Source organism: Cylas formicarius, unplaced genomic scaffold (genome assembly GCF_029955315.1).
Source record: "Cylas formicarius isolate icCylForm1 unplaced genomic scaffold, icCylForm1.1 PGA_scaffold_6__28_contigs__length_40554024, whole genome shotgun sequence".
Lineage (NCBI taxonomy): Eukaryota > Metazoa > Arthropoda > Insecta > Coleoptera > Brentidae > Cylas > Cylas formicarius.
In genome coordinates, this window is record NW_026844347.1 from 10,980,848 (window position 1) to 10,996,161 (window position 15,314).

At 31.6% G+C, this 15,314-nt stretch overlaps 4 protein-coding genes across 5 annotated transcripts; 2 read left to right on the forward strand and 2 right to left on the reverse strand.

Annotated features, from left to right (window-relative positions):
- The first annotated feature begins 38 nt into the window (after positions 1 to 38).
- On the forward strand, positions 39 to 1,482 carry LOC132702903 (ubiquitin carboxyl-terminal hydrolase isozyme L5). Its single transcript, XM_060671762.1, has 4 exons — positions 39 to 226; positions 307 to 466; positions 535 to 598; positions 653 to 1,482. The coding sequence occupies exons 2-4, from the start codon at positions 391 to 393 to the stop codon at positions 1,470 to 1,472; spliced, it is 960 nt and encodes a 319-aa protein (XP_060527745.1). The 5' UTR covers positions 39 to 226; positions 307 to 390; the 3' UTR covers positions 1,473 to 1,482.
- A 339-nt stretch (positions 1,483 to 1,821) lies between these two features.
- On the reverse strand, positions 1,822 to 3,564 carry LOC132702904 (protein IMPACT-B-like). Of its 2 annotated transcripts, none has more exons than XM_060671764.1 (4): positions 2,591 to 3,564; positions 2,293 to 2,532; positions 2,008 to 2,202; positions 1,822 to 1,960 (listed from the first exon to the last, which is right to left on the reverse strand). In XM_060671764.1, exons 1-4 carry the CDS (start codon positions 2,830 to 2,832, stop codon positions 1,858 to 1,860), a joined length of 780 nt encoding a protein of 259 aa, XP_060527747.1. In that variant the 5' UTR covers positions 2,833 to 3,564; the 3' UTR covers positions 1,822 to 1,857. The 2 variants fall into 2 exon arrangements, with proteins under 2 accessions (XP_060527747.1, XP_060527746.1); XM_060671763.1 differs by having other exon boundaries at positions 2,293 to 2,535; positions 2,591 to 3,559.
- Positions 3,565 to 3,731: 167 nt separating this feature from the next.
- On the reverse strand, positions 3,732 to 5,159 carry LOC132702902 (programmed cell death protein 2). The gene has a single exon (XM_060671761.1). The coding sequence runs from the start codon at positions 4,823 to 4,825 to the stop codon at positions 3,791 to 3,793; it is 1,035 nt and encodes a 344-aa protein (XP_060527744.1). The 5' UTR covers positions 4,826 to 5,159; the 3' UTR covers positions 3,732 to 3,790.
- A 338-nt stretch (positions 5,160 to 5,497) lies between these two features.
- On the forward strand, positions 5,498 to 11,215 carry LOC132703124 (uncharacterized). The gene is made up of 7 exons (XM_060672201.1): positions 5,498 to 5,624; positions 5,766 to 5,863; positions 5,915 to 6,055; positions 7,561 to 7,738; positions 8,766 to 8,901; positions 9,011 to 9,240; positions 10,362 to 11,215. The coding sequence occupies exons 1-7, from the start codon at positions 5,546 to 5,548 to the stop codon at positions 10,472 to 10,474; spliced, it is 975 nt and encodes a 324-aa protein (XP_060528184.1). The 5' UTR covers positions 5,498 to 5,545; the 3' UTR covers positions 10,475 to 11,215.
- Positions 11,216 to 15,314: the final 4,099 nt, after the last annotated feature.

The following is a 15,314-nucleotide window of genomic DNA, read 5'->3' on the forward strand; positions in this document are numbered from 1 at the left end:
AAATAGTCACGTGACTGTAGCGCTACGGTTTAGTTGAGATAATTTTCATAATAACTATATTAGTGGAAAATTCCATGCTGAGCGAAGAAAAATGTCTTGTAACTTTTGTGTTTTAATATCATGAATAATCCGTTTGTGAGATTTTGCAAATGTTCAGTACATGGGCCGATTGCACGTAAACCTAGCCCGTTTGCAATTGAAACCTAAATAAATATTAATTTTCAAGGTAAATAAGGGTTTATTTACGTTTTATTTTTATTAAAAAATATGTCGCTAAATAACAATACGGGAGTGTTTTCTTCCAAGGTCATGAAATAAACGAAGAAAGAAGAAGTAGATGTTTTTTGAAGGTTAGGAACCAAAATACAAAACTAATTTTTTTGGACGATTATGGAAGCAAAATCTGGAGATTGGTGTTTAATTGAAAGCGACCCTGGAGTATTTTCCGAGTTAATTCGCGAATTCGGTAAGTTATAGTAGCCATTGAACCACTTTCAAAGTTACAATAATTATATTGGTAAAAATATTTTTAAGGTTGTAAAGGAGTACAAGTGGAAGAATTATGGAGCTTAGATGGTGAACAGTTCGATAGTTTGAAGTAAGGCATTAGTTTTGATTTTCCTTATAATTTTTTTATGTCATATCATTTTAGACCTATTCATGGATTAATTTTTTTGTTTAAATGGACAAAGGATACTGCAGAACCTAGTGGTTCGATTGTTCAGGATAACCGATTAGAAAAAATATTTTTTGCTAGACAAGTTATAGAAAATGCTTGTGCTACTCAAGCAATTTTGAGTGTGTTGCTTAATTGTCGTCATCCAGATTTAAAGCTGGGCCCAACACTAACTGAATTAAAGGACTTTTGCCAGAGTTTTGATGCATATATGAAAGGTTTAACTATAAGCAATTCTCAAGTAATTGCCTCTGTGCACAATTCCTTTGCTAGGCAACAAATATTTGAATTTGATCCCCTGGCTGCCAGCAAGAAGGAAGACGCATACCATTTTATCAGCTATGTGCCCATAGATGGACGTCTATATGAACTAGATGGTCTGAAAAAAGGGCCAATTGATTTGGGAGCTGTGCCTGTTGAATCTGACTGGACCGATATAGTCAGGCCTATGATAGAAAAAAGAATGCAAAGGTATAGTGAGGGCGAGATTCATTTTAACCTCATGGCAATTGTGAGCGATAGAAAAATGCTTTTGGAAAGACAGGTGGAAGAAATACGAAAGCAAATTGAAGCAAATGGAGAGAGTGAGTCTGTACGTAATGAACTGACAAAACTGCATTTGCTAATTGAAGAAGAGGAAAATAAGAGACGCCAGTACAAAACAGAGAATATCAGGAGGAAGCACAACTACCTGCCTTTAATAGTTGAAATTTTAAAACTACTAGCCAAGGAAGGCAAGTTAACTCCTTTATATGAACAAGCAAAAGAAAAGGCACTAAAAAAACAAAAAGAATAGCAATACCTAAATAAATGGTTTCTTTTTTAATAATAAAGTGTGTTCTTTGTGGCCAGAATTTCAAAAATTATTTTTTTAAAAGTACATAATAATTGTTTAGAGAATATGCGGATGATCACTGATAAGTATAATGATTTCTGTAATGCCTGCAAAATTGTTGCAAAAGGTATATTGCAGTCAAAAACAAAAAAAAAAGAACGAAACAAAAAGAAAATCTAGTTGTAAATATTGCTCTAGATTTTAAAACTTAAGGTCAATATTTAACTTTTTTGTTATTAAATATCAATAACAACATTCTAAGAAATATTCATGTATTTATACAAGTATTTACAAGTTAATATACAAATTATGCATGTGCAGTTTGAACTGTATTTACATTTATTATTTATTTTGCCTTTGATGGAAGAAATCCTCCTTCAATGAGTGCTTGTCTTGCAGCATTGTTTATATGCTTAAACCTATCAGGACCCAATAAAATACCACCATACCTGAAATCTTTTGTTTACATAATATCACCCAAAGACAGTGTTCCTACCATCTTGACACAACAACTGCAACATTTTTTAGCTCCAATATTTCTAATAAATGCAATAATCGTCCACCGGCATGAGTTTCACCATCATCATCACAATCCTGAATAATTGACTTATCAGATAACACCCTATAGGCCCAGATATTGTGTGTTGCTTGGGCAATTTTTTTATTCTCTAGCAAATATTCCAAAAATTGCCTGAAAATATTAGTGTTACAAACTATTATAACGAAAAATTTTAATAAAACTTCATAGCTCACTTAGAAACAAAAATTAGGGTGACAATACCTAAACTGCTTCTGATTTTTAATGGAGCACATATGTCCTTGAAAAGTACTTTTCCTATCCACAATTATAGGCCCATGAATCACTTCTGACACATGTTTGTTATCAACATTATGTTCTTCATCAGACTGAAAAGAAGCACTAGTAATCTGGTCTGGCAGTTCGTAATTGTTTTCAGAAGTCTCTAATGTAATTTCCTTTAGTTTTTCAATCCATTGATATATAATAGGACTTCCTCTTTCCCTACTAGTAAAGTGGCTTCATAATCTTCATTCCTCATCCTTAATTATTTTAAACTTACTCAAATATAGTTTTAAATTCCTGATCTACCAAGTCTTTTTGTGATTTACTTAACGTGGGAGCCAACAATTCATGGGTTGGAGGCAAATCTGAAGGGTATTCTGGATTTAGAGTAATCCAGAGCTCCACATCTCTAGTAATCTGTATACAATAACTGCCAGCTTCTGAATTGAAGTGCCATTGATCTTCGAAGATTGACTTCAATGCCTCAATTTCGTCAGCTTGTTGTGAGATATTGTCCATATTAGATATTTTAATTTGAAAGCGTTCGTAACCACGCAACCATGGAATGTTTTTATCATTGAAAAATGTTGTTTCATATTCTCGTCACTACGTCTTAATAAAACTTTTGTTACATAAATAATCTATGCTAAAACATTTGCATTGGCTCTTGACCAATGACGTAAACAAAAAAAGAAAGAAAAGAAAAGGAAAATGTTTTTCAGTATCCATCTATTTGGTATGAGTTGCGATAATTGTCCTCTAAATTCGTTCTCAACGAAAATATCGTATTTCTGTAAATTGTTCGATTTTAGAAAAACAAGCGTTCAACTATTTTTTATTGGTTGTCAAAATCAGCAGTGAAAAAATGTCAAGCCAGTTCTCCATTATTATCGTTTCTCTATAAATTAAGCCTACTGAGGCTTCCGACGTCCAAGCGAAGGAATGTGGGAGCTTAAGAGGACTTATTTTCCTTAAATTCATTTTTTAAAATACTTAAACCTAATAGTTATTAATATTATTTTTCTCTGAAATGTGTGAAGTGCGGTATATTTTTGTATCCAATAAAAGTAAAACTTTGAATATGCTTTCTTAATAATATGTTAATGTTAATACATATTGTAAATATATAGGTACTAGAGATAAAGAGGTCTATGCCGATAATACAGGAACTTATAAAGCAACCATGAACATAATTTTGAGGTCATATACCGTTTTGTGTGCACAATACTCCACCAAAATATAAAAAAAAATGTTAATATTTCATAAAGAATTCATGGAGATGATTCCCATACTTCATGAATGATTTTACGTTTTAGTCAGTGACCAAAACTGAATGTCATAGTCTATGTGTACCGAATGTCAGGAATAAACATGCTCACATTAGAAGCAAAGAAGACTACTGTGATAAGAGCCTTCAAATTTACATTTCTTCACTTTTAGACTTCAATAAAATGCAATAGATATCTAATTTTTATAATTATTGTTCATTCAAAATGTCTTGTTTAAATACAAATTCTTTTTTGTAACTGTACAAAGAATCACCTATACAACTATTCTGACAGGTATAAATCAGCAAAATACCCCAATCTACACTATCTTCTTTTAAAAGTGTGATCATCTGGGGCATGATTTGAAACTCAAATTGGCGTTTGGCGCCACAATATTCACAATTGGGAATGGCATCTGGCACCGGTTCTTTAGCAATAAATAAAGGTTGACCACCTCGACAGTAGCGAATAACTTGATCAGGATATTCAGATATCTTTTTCTTGAAGTTTGAGAATATCTTATCTTCGCTATGACTGACATGAGCATCCAACTCATATTCAGATACTCCTGCCAATGTACCGGTCCTTCCTTCAGCTTTCATCCGATCAAATTTTTTTAGCTCAACGCCTTCATTAATGACTTTTGTTTCAGTCTCCTCAGTAATAGTGGCAACTTCCCATTCAGTGAATAACATGTTTGACTTATATTGGGTTGTTATATCCTTCAAGCATGACAACTTGTGACCTTCTTTCCAGTCACATATTTGATGTTCACGACAACAATAATAAACTTGTTTACATTTGCTGCATTTCTTCTCAGCAAAACAACCACAAATGTTGCACAATTCGACCCATTTCAATAGAGAAAAGCTTTCATCAGGCTTTTCTTCAGGAGGGATGTATGAATAAAACTTATTGTCTCTTGGTAATGTGCTTCGAAATACTTTTATGTTTTTGCTGTTGTTATTTTCACAGCACAATGAATTTCGACATACAAAAACAAAGAGGGTCCTATGAAAATTATTTGCCAAAGTATTAACATCTATCAGTTCCCTTTCATAGGGAGCGTAAATCTGACATAAGAATATCATAATACATTTACATTCTGGGCACTGTAGGTCTTCAAATTTTGGAAGCTTTTCGAGGCTTAACCAAGCTGGTTTACCTCCCACTTTACTAGGAAAAAGGCGACTTTCCAGTTTCCATGAATCGGACTCTTCTAAAAATCCCAATTCAATGCTCATCTCACGCTTTTTTAGAAACTCACTAGCGTATTTTATGTTTATTTACATTTGCAACAAGGTTTTCTAAATATCAGTTGCTAATAACCACGGTTCGACTTTAGTTAGTTAGTTTACCATTAACCAGTTGTCACGGATAACATTCCCCGAGTATCGTTACGAGAAATGTAAAACAATTTACGGCCGGTAACTGGTCGAACCCAAGGACTGTAATAAAAGATTGTTTTGGTTTATTAATTGCTTAAACAGGGGAGAATTGTCATTTTCCATAAATTCCGCTATACCGGTCAACCGCAAGAGGGAATTTCACACCTTAAGACTCTCAATCACAAGATACATTGTTTCGTAATAAAAATGATTAAATATGTTTTAAAACAGTATACAAATTTTATTTCAAAGGTCGCTATAAACAAAAAGTTGTGACAGGCATAGATAATGTAATGTTACTTAATTCCTATTTTAAGGCAAATACTAATAAGCCTTTAGACCAATTAATTTCCGTGTAACAGGTGTCAACTTCGATCTATACTTTTAGAATCATATGATTAAAATGTAAGTGATTATTCAGACTAGAAAGGTGTAATCTATATTAAAGTAATTCAAATGGCACTCTCAAAGCATTTGCTAATTAATCAATCGATAATTGCTTTTAACTTCCAAAATTGTATACTTGGGTTGGCAAGCATTTGTCACTCAACAGATGAAACGAAACGTCAAGCGAAAATGTCACAATTACCGAAAGAAGATAAAATGTCCAGCTTGTTAAAATTGGCACAAAAATTTAATTGCTTCTATTTGTCAGGTACATTGATAAATTAATTATTGTATAGAAATGTTTGTTAAATCGATTCGGCTAGAGATAATTCAAATAGCACGTCGTATAAATGGTGTTTGCCGAAATTATTGATCTGCTCCGCCACCCAATATTTACTTTTTTTTCTAGATTTAAATGGTAGCGCCTGCAAGCCGTTTGTAGTGAAAGGTTTGCAGGTGGGTTTAATACGAGCCGACGTTATGAAGCAATTAACGAACTTTCCTGAGGTTAGTAATTTAGAATTTTTTGCATTAATTGACTCAAAAAAATATTTTTAGGTTTTTCATATCCACTCTGGATGTGTAGAACTAAATCCGGCGTTTAGAGATTATGAAGAACGTAGCACAAAAGTGGATGAAGTCTTAAGAAAGTTGAGGATCAAAAATGCATTTATTACATTAAAGGGTTGGAGAGATGAGGTAGAGTAGTCTTCAAGTAGTGTTTTACCATAGCATGATAAAGTTATCAGTCTGATTGTTGCACACATATTAATTAAATTTACTTATCTATTTTTACTTTTTACCGAAATGTTTGTCATTTGTTAGCAAGGTAAAGCAAACTAAAAGGAAAAAATATACTAAGTAGGCTTTAAGTCGCATTTAGCTTGACAATTTCATATCAAACAATTACAATTAAAACTATGGAATTGTTGTAATCTGGTGATATGGGGCAATGTAACTAGCCTAAACTTGTTAATGCTAATTGGCTAATTAAAGTTGCAACAGAATAAGCATTCAAAACATTTTAATTCTGACATATCTGGAACTGACTATTAGCATTTGCTTAGAATGCAAGTCACATTTAATTCTAAAAAAAAGGTCATATATGTGAAATACTGTCATAGGTCTAACTGGAATATTGAATAAAAAGTACCTATTACATAATTTTATTTGCTTTTCAAAACCTACCGAGGCATACATAGCTAGGTCAGGGAGAGTTTTGTGCAAGATTTGAGGTAATAAAATAACTTATGTTAGAAATTTCAACATTACAAAGCTAGAATAGATCTGGCAACACGACATTGCGTATTTTTAAAATGCAGATACCGATCACCTAGTATGGTATGATGTTAAGTGTGGAATGTGAATCCTAAAATTTAACCATATATACATTTTTTTAAATTAGAAATTTCCAAAGTGCTAAAAATATTTAAAAAATACTCCACTTTCTCTTCCTTCACCAATTTTAATATCAAATTTTAGGAAGCGACTATAAAAATATTTCTTTTAGTTAATAACTTAAACCTTTTGAAAAATCTCAAACAAAACCCAAAGTAGGAGTAGTTTTGGATCTTACCAATTTCTATCAAATTAAATGCTGAAACAGATCAACACATCCCTTGGGATGTGTGTGTTCTCTACTTTAAGGCAACAACATTCATAGGGTAAAGCATCATGAAACGGATTATCTTCAAAAATTTTGGTACCTAACGATGTCTGAAGCAAATCTAAACATAATTCTTAACCTACGCTCACAAAAAAGACCACGAAATATTTGACAAAATTTCGGGTTAAACTCCAATCGTCCAATTTGAAAGGAGTGGACCTAAAACCAATTTAAGAGAGTGTGTTTAAAATCCAGTGGATGCTTTCTCGCTGGATGGTTAATTTTGGTTAGGCATTCGAAATGTTGTAAGTATTGGGGTGGTTTTAATTTTTTTTTTTGTGAATTGGACCATTAAAAATTTGTTTTTTATTGAATTTTAATGTTTATAAAAAATGACCTGTGATCCTAAAACTTGTTTATATTTTTCAGTGAATAAGTATATTCTCAGGGGAGTGCGACTGAAAATAGTAATTACGTATAGTTTTTAAAAATAAAATAAAACTTGAAAGAAAAACAAGTAATTAAGTTATTGTACGCACCCTCAATAAAGGTCCCGCGCTTATTGCAATTCTAATGAAACTTTGTGGTACATTTTCAGTGTTATGAAGTTAAAACAGAATTTAGTGCTTCTAGTCTATTGAAAATGGATAGATCTGCAACATGTTTATTTGGTATTAGAAATTATGGAGTTACGATAAATGGATTTGTTAAAGAATCCCAACAAGTCAAGTATCTCTGGTTTCAGAAAAGATCACCTACGAAACAAACTTGGCCAGGTATGTATGTATTTACGTTATTAGCTCTTTTTTATTCTGCCTGTATTAAATGACAGGGATAATAACTCCGAAAGAATAATGCACCTCACCACTACTAATAAGTCACACCCATTTGATGGGTTGGTTCAATATGCAGAGCTCTTTAATTCAAATATATTTTGAATCCAATTAATGCAATTTTTGCGATATGCTTAACCAATACACATTTTTGTTTGCTGTAGCAGTTGAAACACCTGACTTATTTTATAATAATATCATTTATATAATATTGCTCAATATTTATTGAACAAATCAATACATGTTTATATATACTTACTTGATGTTAAAAAAAAAATACATACAAACAATATTGTACAAACAGATTAAATAATTTGTTATTTGTTGATGTTGATTTCATTTCTTTATGGAGGTAATCACCATAATTTTAAGAATTCGTGAATAATATCTTGGACCTCTCTCAATTTTATCCAATTTTTCAAAAATTTGAGAAAACTGGGTTTCAATATGCATTTCAAATTACTATGAAACGAAGTCTTTTTCTTGCATCACTTTGAGTATTTTAAAGCTAGTGTCCTTTATCAAAGTTGTTTTGAGAATCGTGTTAGAGTGTTAGTATTTTAGTGCCTCAGGAGCCTTGAGGCCACTGTTATTTTTAATATGTTTGTGATGTAGGTATTCAGGTCTGTATTCTTTATATCTTTATAATATACGAAACAGAAATAAAATAGTTCTTAATTACCATAGCATCAATAGATGCAAAAATGATTCTGGTTGCTATAATTAGAGTTTAAATCATGTATTTGTGTTGTTATTGTGCCATTTAATGTGTGATTTTTTTTGTTGGTAACATGTATTTTCGAATTTAAAGAACTTTATGTTAGTTTGTTATTATCACTAATAAACTATTTGAAATTGAATATGTATTTTTCAAATTTGTTTAAATTGGGCACCTGGATAATACTAAATATTTAATAACGTGGCATTTTTAACCGAGAATCTCTCACTACTGGTGTCTTCCCAATTTCAGGAAAATGGGATAATATGGTCAGTGGCGGTCTCTCTGTAAATCATGGAATTTTGGAAACGGCCTGCAAAGAGGCGATGGAAGAGGCCTCAATACCTTCGAATTTATTAAAAAATCTAGTCAGTGCGGGATGCGTCTCGTGAGTATTAACGCGCACAACTCGATTAATTTTGCCTAAAAAAAAAGAAGATAAAAAATTGCAAATTGCAATTATGTTAGTCATATACGCAACAGGTAATTTATTGCAGGTTCTTTTTCGAATCGGAACGTGGTCTATTTCCAAATACAGAGTTTGTGTTTGATTTAGAGCTGCCATTCGATTTTGTTCCAGAAAATGCAGATGGAGAAGTTGAGACTTTTGAAATTTTGCCAGTCGAGAAATGTGTGGAAAAAATTCTAGCTCCCGATTTTAAAACAACAAGCGCACCAGTGGTGTTGGATTTCCTAATTCGACATGGAATAGTAACCCCTGAAAATGGTAAGTAAAGAGGAATTCTTATACCGGGTCATTCACCCTTTATAACATTTTGAGTACAACTGGTAACATTCTATTTGCTTGCATGCTTTAGGCCCATATACCAAATTTAGGAATGTTCTCTTCTTAAATTTTCCAGAAGTTTTAAGAGGGCACTCAACTTAAATCAGTTGCTCTGTTTGTTCTTCACTGAACCTACTTATATAAAAAAGGTGTGTTTTCAAGTGAAACATGGACTATAAGTCTGGAAGAAAATTAAAAATCCTTTTATATAATATTTCATGTTCCTATATCTAAACTATTGCGATTCTGAAATGATCTTGGAATATATATGCGCTTTAGGTGCCAACAATAGAGACAAATGAAAAATACTTTCAATCTCTTACTCGCCAAAAGCGTGGAAGTCGCCTAATAAATCAAATATGTATACGGGGTTTTTCACTCTATCTAGAATGCAAAATTTTGGACTGCATCCAGGTTCTTTGATTTTAAAATATTTGCACTTCAGGTTTTATGTACTGTACCTAATTTCAAGTGTCTGAGAAATCTTTAATTCAAACACAAGAATGACAGATTCAATATTGGTATTGAGAATTGAATGTTTCTCCTGGAACTATAGTACCTCTCATGGGGAGTTTGGATAGTTCCTTGTCTTAAATAATTTGAGCTCTTAGTACTCTTAGTAGACTGACCTCTGATGGTGCGCAGCTGGTTAGGAGATTAATTGAAGTTTTTGTCTTATCTAAATACACCATTTCGCTCTTTAGTATACTGTCTGTTATTTGAAGATACAGTGTTATCAAATACTCATCTACACACCAAGAGCTTGGATAGCCACTCGACTGTCGTTGCAAATATTGATGTGCCAATACATTCTGTTGATGCCAACCAAAAATGGTTACAATCAATATATCTAAAAAACTATTCAAGCAAGGTATATGGCAACCTGTTTTGAACTTTGGTTAGTTATGATCGGAAATGAGATCCTAAAAGTATTTCAAAATGCAATTCTTATATCCGCAGTTTTAGATTTTTCGTAGCCACGAAAACTCCGAAACGAACGATTATGAGTGACAAACCCTATATAAAACTCACACCAAGTTCTGTTCACCATTTTGTTGCAGAAAGTGAGTATTTGAAGATAATTGAGCTACTACACATTCCACTGCAGACTGTCTACAAGCAATATGCTTACCAAATTAAAGAAAACGGTTTCGCTGCTCTAAATAGTGTATAATTATTTAATTTCCTTATTAACTCGAATAGCTTTTATAGTTATGGATAGCTTTATTTTTCAATCATTAGATGATATGAATAATGGAAAAAATTTAATGTTGCCGTAGTTTTTATCGAACATTAATATATCATTTTTAATAATTAATATTCAGTGCAGCTCTTTTTTTCTTAAATAACTAGTCATTGTGAGTGTTGCATGAACGTTTTTATATGAGAAGAAAGAAGTTCTGAAATGGTTTTAAAGGTATTTTAATTGCAAGAAACAGCTAAAGATGTGTTTTCTTAACTTTCGCTTTCAAGCATTCCATTAATTTTACTAATAAAACTTGATTTACGATTTTACACTCAAGTTACTTTTCTATAATTTATCCGATTTTGTATCGTTAATATCACTTTTGAGTAAAATATATTTATTACTTATGAAAAAACATTATTTATAAATCTATTGATTGAAAGCTTTTTTTAGATGTTTGTAAAATACCTGTTACTTTTTATACGAAAAAGAGACTTAAATTTGCTATGATTTGTTTGTATGCAGTTTACAAAACTTTTTGAGTTGTGTATATGCCATATTTATAAATAATTAGGAACCAAGTATTTCATAGTTCTTGAAAAGTGTAGTCAAACTGTTGTCATTCAATGATATAGCTGTTTTGTATAAAATCTGTTTTTATTGTGATAAACTCATTAAACTAAATTGAGAATAAAGAATTACTATACCTATCATCATTCCAAATAATAATGTTTTGGAATCAGATTTGATCGTTACTACTATGCTGTGTGTCCAAGGTAAGCTAAGGGATCAATCAGTTTATAAGTTTCGCAATTTTTAAAAGTTTTAAGAAAATCAGGAACAGCAAAAAACGACTAAAATAGAACTATTTTCCAAAATGTTGGTTGTTCCTATATTGGGTGTTTCAAAACGAATTGATCATAGAATATTCTTTGTATCAAATTATTTCGATTTGTCAAATAATCCTATGTCCTAAAGTTAATACTTACGGATATACAGGGTGATAAATGTAATGTTGTTTTTTCGTTCTTTAATATTGACGTTCATAATTTTAAAAATGTAGGCACAAAATTTCGTGTGTGGGGGTTTTCGGGGGTGACAAATTAGATGATGTAATCAATTTTAGGATAATACAATACAAAAATACAATAAAAATTTTGGTGTATATTCTCGAAAAAAAGGTATTTATTTTTTATTACCTGTATTTTAATCGTTTTGACGATCTTTACATTGTTACCTAGTACTGCAAGCCAATGCGAAATACTTTTTACTGTTCCCGTAAAAACTATTCCAATTCCTAGATATAATTAATTTATTACCAGATATTTTTATTAAAAAAAAGTTTAAAATTAGATACGCTATTTTACTTTTTAGTTAGTTTTCTGTCTTATAAAATTAAATTAGGTTTTGGTTTTAAGTTAGTATTTCATAAAATTAATGTAATCTTTTTCGTTTCTGGTTCAGTTCATAATTTTGAATAAATATTGTGCCTGGGCATAATAGGTATTCAAATCGAAAAATTGTAATGGTCGTCCTGCACTCTGACAGATCCCATCCAGACAGATTTTTGGTAACATTTTATGACTGAGAGCTTCAGGATTTTTTTTATCAAAAAGAACACAATGGAGAACTTCCAAAAAATATTGCACTAGATCACTATTTAGAACAATAAACCGGGAAAGTTTTTATCTCTATTATTTCACACCAGTCCGGCATTAGTTGTCTCCTGATCTGCAAGCAAGAATAAATTTTTCTACCTTTGTTTAAAAGCAGCAAAAAAAGAATCTAATTTTGTTTACACAATATGATTTACTGACGATGCTACTTTTACCCGCAGAGGTATCTTCAATTTTCATAACAGTCATTCGTGGGAATTAGAAAATCCTCAATTGATATGGTAAGACATTTCCAGAACGAATTCAAGATAAATGCGTGCGCAGGTGTAGTAAATAATTATGATTATGACCATTTCAATTAATTTGAATTGAACACGACTTCATGGTTTTGATGGATGAGGATGACCTTTGACCATAAGAAATTAAATAATCCCTTTGTTTGACGGAGCACCGCCTCATTTTGCGCTAATTTAGATATTATTATTCAAACTTTCCCCATAAATGGATTCGCAGACGAAATCCGCTTCTTGAATAGCCGGCAAGTAGTCCGGATTTTAATTCAATGGATTTTGGATTTGGAAATAGTGGTTTACATAGACCCAATAAACAGTCGTGAAGAATTTTTGCTGAAAATTCAGAGTGCTGTTAATGAATTCCGAATCAAAATCTAAATAAGACAATTCTTCATTACAGGAATTACAAAATGTATTGAAGTGCATGGTGGTCCCCTAGAATATCCACTTGAAGTTTTTGTTTTTTGCAATAATTAAGTTAAATAAAATTTGATTTGATTGCAATTATGTCTAACAAAATTTTCCTTATTGTGGATTTTCCTTAGTAATAGTAATAGACAACACAATAGATTGTGTTTTTTTGTTCGTAAGTCTTCCATCTTTTACGGTATTCACTCCCAAAACTATTAGTCTACATGGGGTTAGACAATAATACCTTTTTTACTTAGAAAATACCAGAAAATGCATGTCTTATCACAAATTAAATTTGAGAATATACACAAAAAATGTGATAGGATTTTTGCAAAAAAGTGTGTGCAGGTGGCGCTATCCACAAGTTATTGCAAATTGTGTAGACCATCTAATTTTCTGAATTTCTGTGTCTACATTATTAAAAAATTGTGCACGAAGTTATAAAAAACGAAAAAATAAAATTACGTTTATCACTCTGTAAGTTTTAAATTTAGGACATAGGTCAAGCTTAAAACTGCGAAGTTTTCTCTAATTTATTATACCTCTGAGCTCTTGCAGTTTCTTAGATGCGCAAAAAAAAAATATTTTCATGTAATTCCGTTTCTATTAAAAATAACCCATCACATTTTTGTGAAATTACTGGGAATTATTGTGTACAGTTATGACGGAATATACTTCAGTATTACCATTGTTTAAGGTTTTATGGAAAGGACGGAATCCTTTACTATATTTGTATTACTTATAAAATCCTGGGGATGTTGCGAAGGAATACACGACTAGGTATAGTGTATGTACACACCCAAAGGGCATTGCCATAAAAACGGAACGGAATAACGGACGATTTATTTTTTATTATTATTTTATTATTTATTATTTATTTATTTATGATTTATTGGATTTGATAGAATTGATTGCATCTTAATAACAGGCAAGTTATTCACAAGCAACTGGAAAATACTTAGCAGACAATGCACATCATACTGCAAACTCTTTAAAGTTTAATATATTATTGACTTTTAAAGACATGTCTTTATACTTTGTTAATACTCCCATACTATTCAATAATGCACTGCTTGACTGTATGTTTGAGGCATTCACAGATTTAAAAATTGTCTTGGTCATCAACTTTACTTTTGCTTCCATATTCTTGCTAATATTGCCACCCTTCAACTTCTTATAAAACATTTATAAGAATCAAATTTGCAGAAAAGTCACATTTTCGGAAAAAAACGTATAATTCCTATTTTCCAGCTGCTATGCTGAAAAAAGTTGTGACAATATAATAGCTATTCAAAAATGAAAATTCAACAGTTTTCCATTGAAAAAGGTTAATAAATTTAAAATTATACGCAGAGTTTGCTTGAGCTAACTTTAATAAGTAACCGACCTGTAGCAATGTTACTGATTGACATTTCAAAAATGTTTTTCTACGCCTGTCTGTAAAATGCCTAATTACACACCGCAGGAGTCACTTTACCACGTCAGCTTCGTTTCCTACGGACTTCGAACATTTCCGGGATTTTACCGCACGGGTTTGAGAGCAATCGGATGTTTTTGCAGATGTTTCCCATGCCTTTAATTTTGACGTTTGTCAATTCTAACGGCCATGTCAGTGGATGTATTTGTTGTTTTGCGAAAATGTACCCAAAACTAACAGTCGTAGAAAAACTATAGTATTCAACATGTTCGGTAAAGTTTTTCAAGTCACTCGTTCATTAAACACTCGCTCCGCTAGTGTCAAATAAACTCGTGACTCAAATGCCGTTTACCGCACTTGTTACATAATATACTATAATGCACCATACATAAAAAAAAACTAAATTGACATCATTACAAGTAATATCGCTTACAAAATGCCCTTCGCTCATCTGTACATGCGCAAAATATTTTCATTGTATATAAGGGCTACTTCAAACGTTTCGAGTTAAATAGGTTTGTAGGGCTAATGTAAACACAAAATGTTGCACTATTTTTTTATTGCAAGAATAATCTAAAAAGTATAAATTTTATTACCTTCTATTGAAGCTTTAGATGTCAAGAAAGATAAGAATGGAACGAAAAACAGATCTGCCTATTCTTAAGATTTTGTTACTTGCAAAATCAATTTGAGCAATCAGTTTGGCATACTTAAGTCTGAAGAACTTGATGTTTATTTTTATTATTTCTTTACCCAGAAGTTAATCTTTCTTTTGTGTTGGAAAAAGGAAGCTTGTCATTTTTTGCTTTTTGAAAATTAAGCTTCTGACAGTTCCTTCAGAAGTTTCCCTGTAAGATATTTCATTAATTGCACTATCCCTTGCCATGTGTGCATATAAAAGTTACATAATTTCTGCAAGAACTTCATCGACTTTTTGTATTTGTGGTCATATGTTGAAGCCTCAAGCAATAGTTTGTATTTTATTATTAATTTTCGTTTAGTTTCTCTAGGCGATCCAGTGTGATGAGAGAAATTTGTAAATTTGAAAAGAGGCCAAACTAATCACATATAACTAAATAAAAACAACAAAA

Coding starts and splice junctions, on each gene's coding strand:
- LOC132702903 (XM_060671762.1), top strand. CDS start 391: ATGGAAGCAAAATCTGGAGATTGGTGTTTAATTGAAAGCGACCCTGGA. Junction 467..534: donor CGAGTTAATTCGCGAATTCG/GTAAGTTATAGT, acceptor AATATTTTTAAG/GTTGTAAAGGAGTACAAGTG. Junction 599..652: donor GAACAGTTCGATAGTTTGAA/GTAAGGCATTAG, acceptor ATATCATTTTAG/ACCTATTCATGGATTAATTT.
- LOC132702904 (XM_060671763.1), bottom strand. CDS start 2,832: ATGGACAATATCTCACAACAAGCTGACGAAATTGAGGCATTGAAGTCA. Junction 2,203..2,292: donor AAAAATCAGAAGCAGTTTAG/GTATTGTCACCC, acceptor TAATATTTTCAG/GCAATTTTTGGAATATTTGC. Junction 1,961..2,007: donor GCAGTTGTTGTGTCAAGATG/GTAGGAACACTG, acceptor AAAAGATTTCAG/GTATGGTGGTATTTTATTGG.
- LOC132702902 (XM_060671761.1), bottom strand. CDS start 4,825: ATGAGCATTGAATTGGGATTTTTAGAAGAGTCCGATTCATGGAAACTG.
- LOC132703124 (XM_060672201.1), top strand. CDS start 5,546: ATGTCACAATTACCGAAAGAAGATAAAATGTCCAGCTTGTTAAAATTG. Junction 5,864..5,914: donor AATTAACGAACTTTCCTGAG/GTTAGTAATTTA, acceptor AAATATTTTTAG/GTTTTTCATATCCACTCTGG. Junction 8,902..9,010: donor GTCAGTGCGGGATGCGTCTC/GTGAGTATTAAC, acceptor AATTTATTGCAG/GTTCTTTTTCGAATCGGAAC.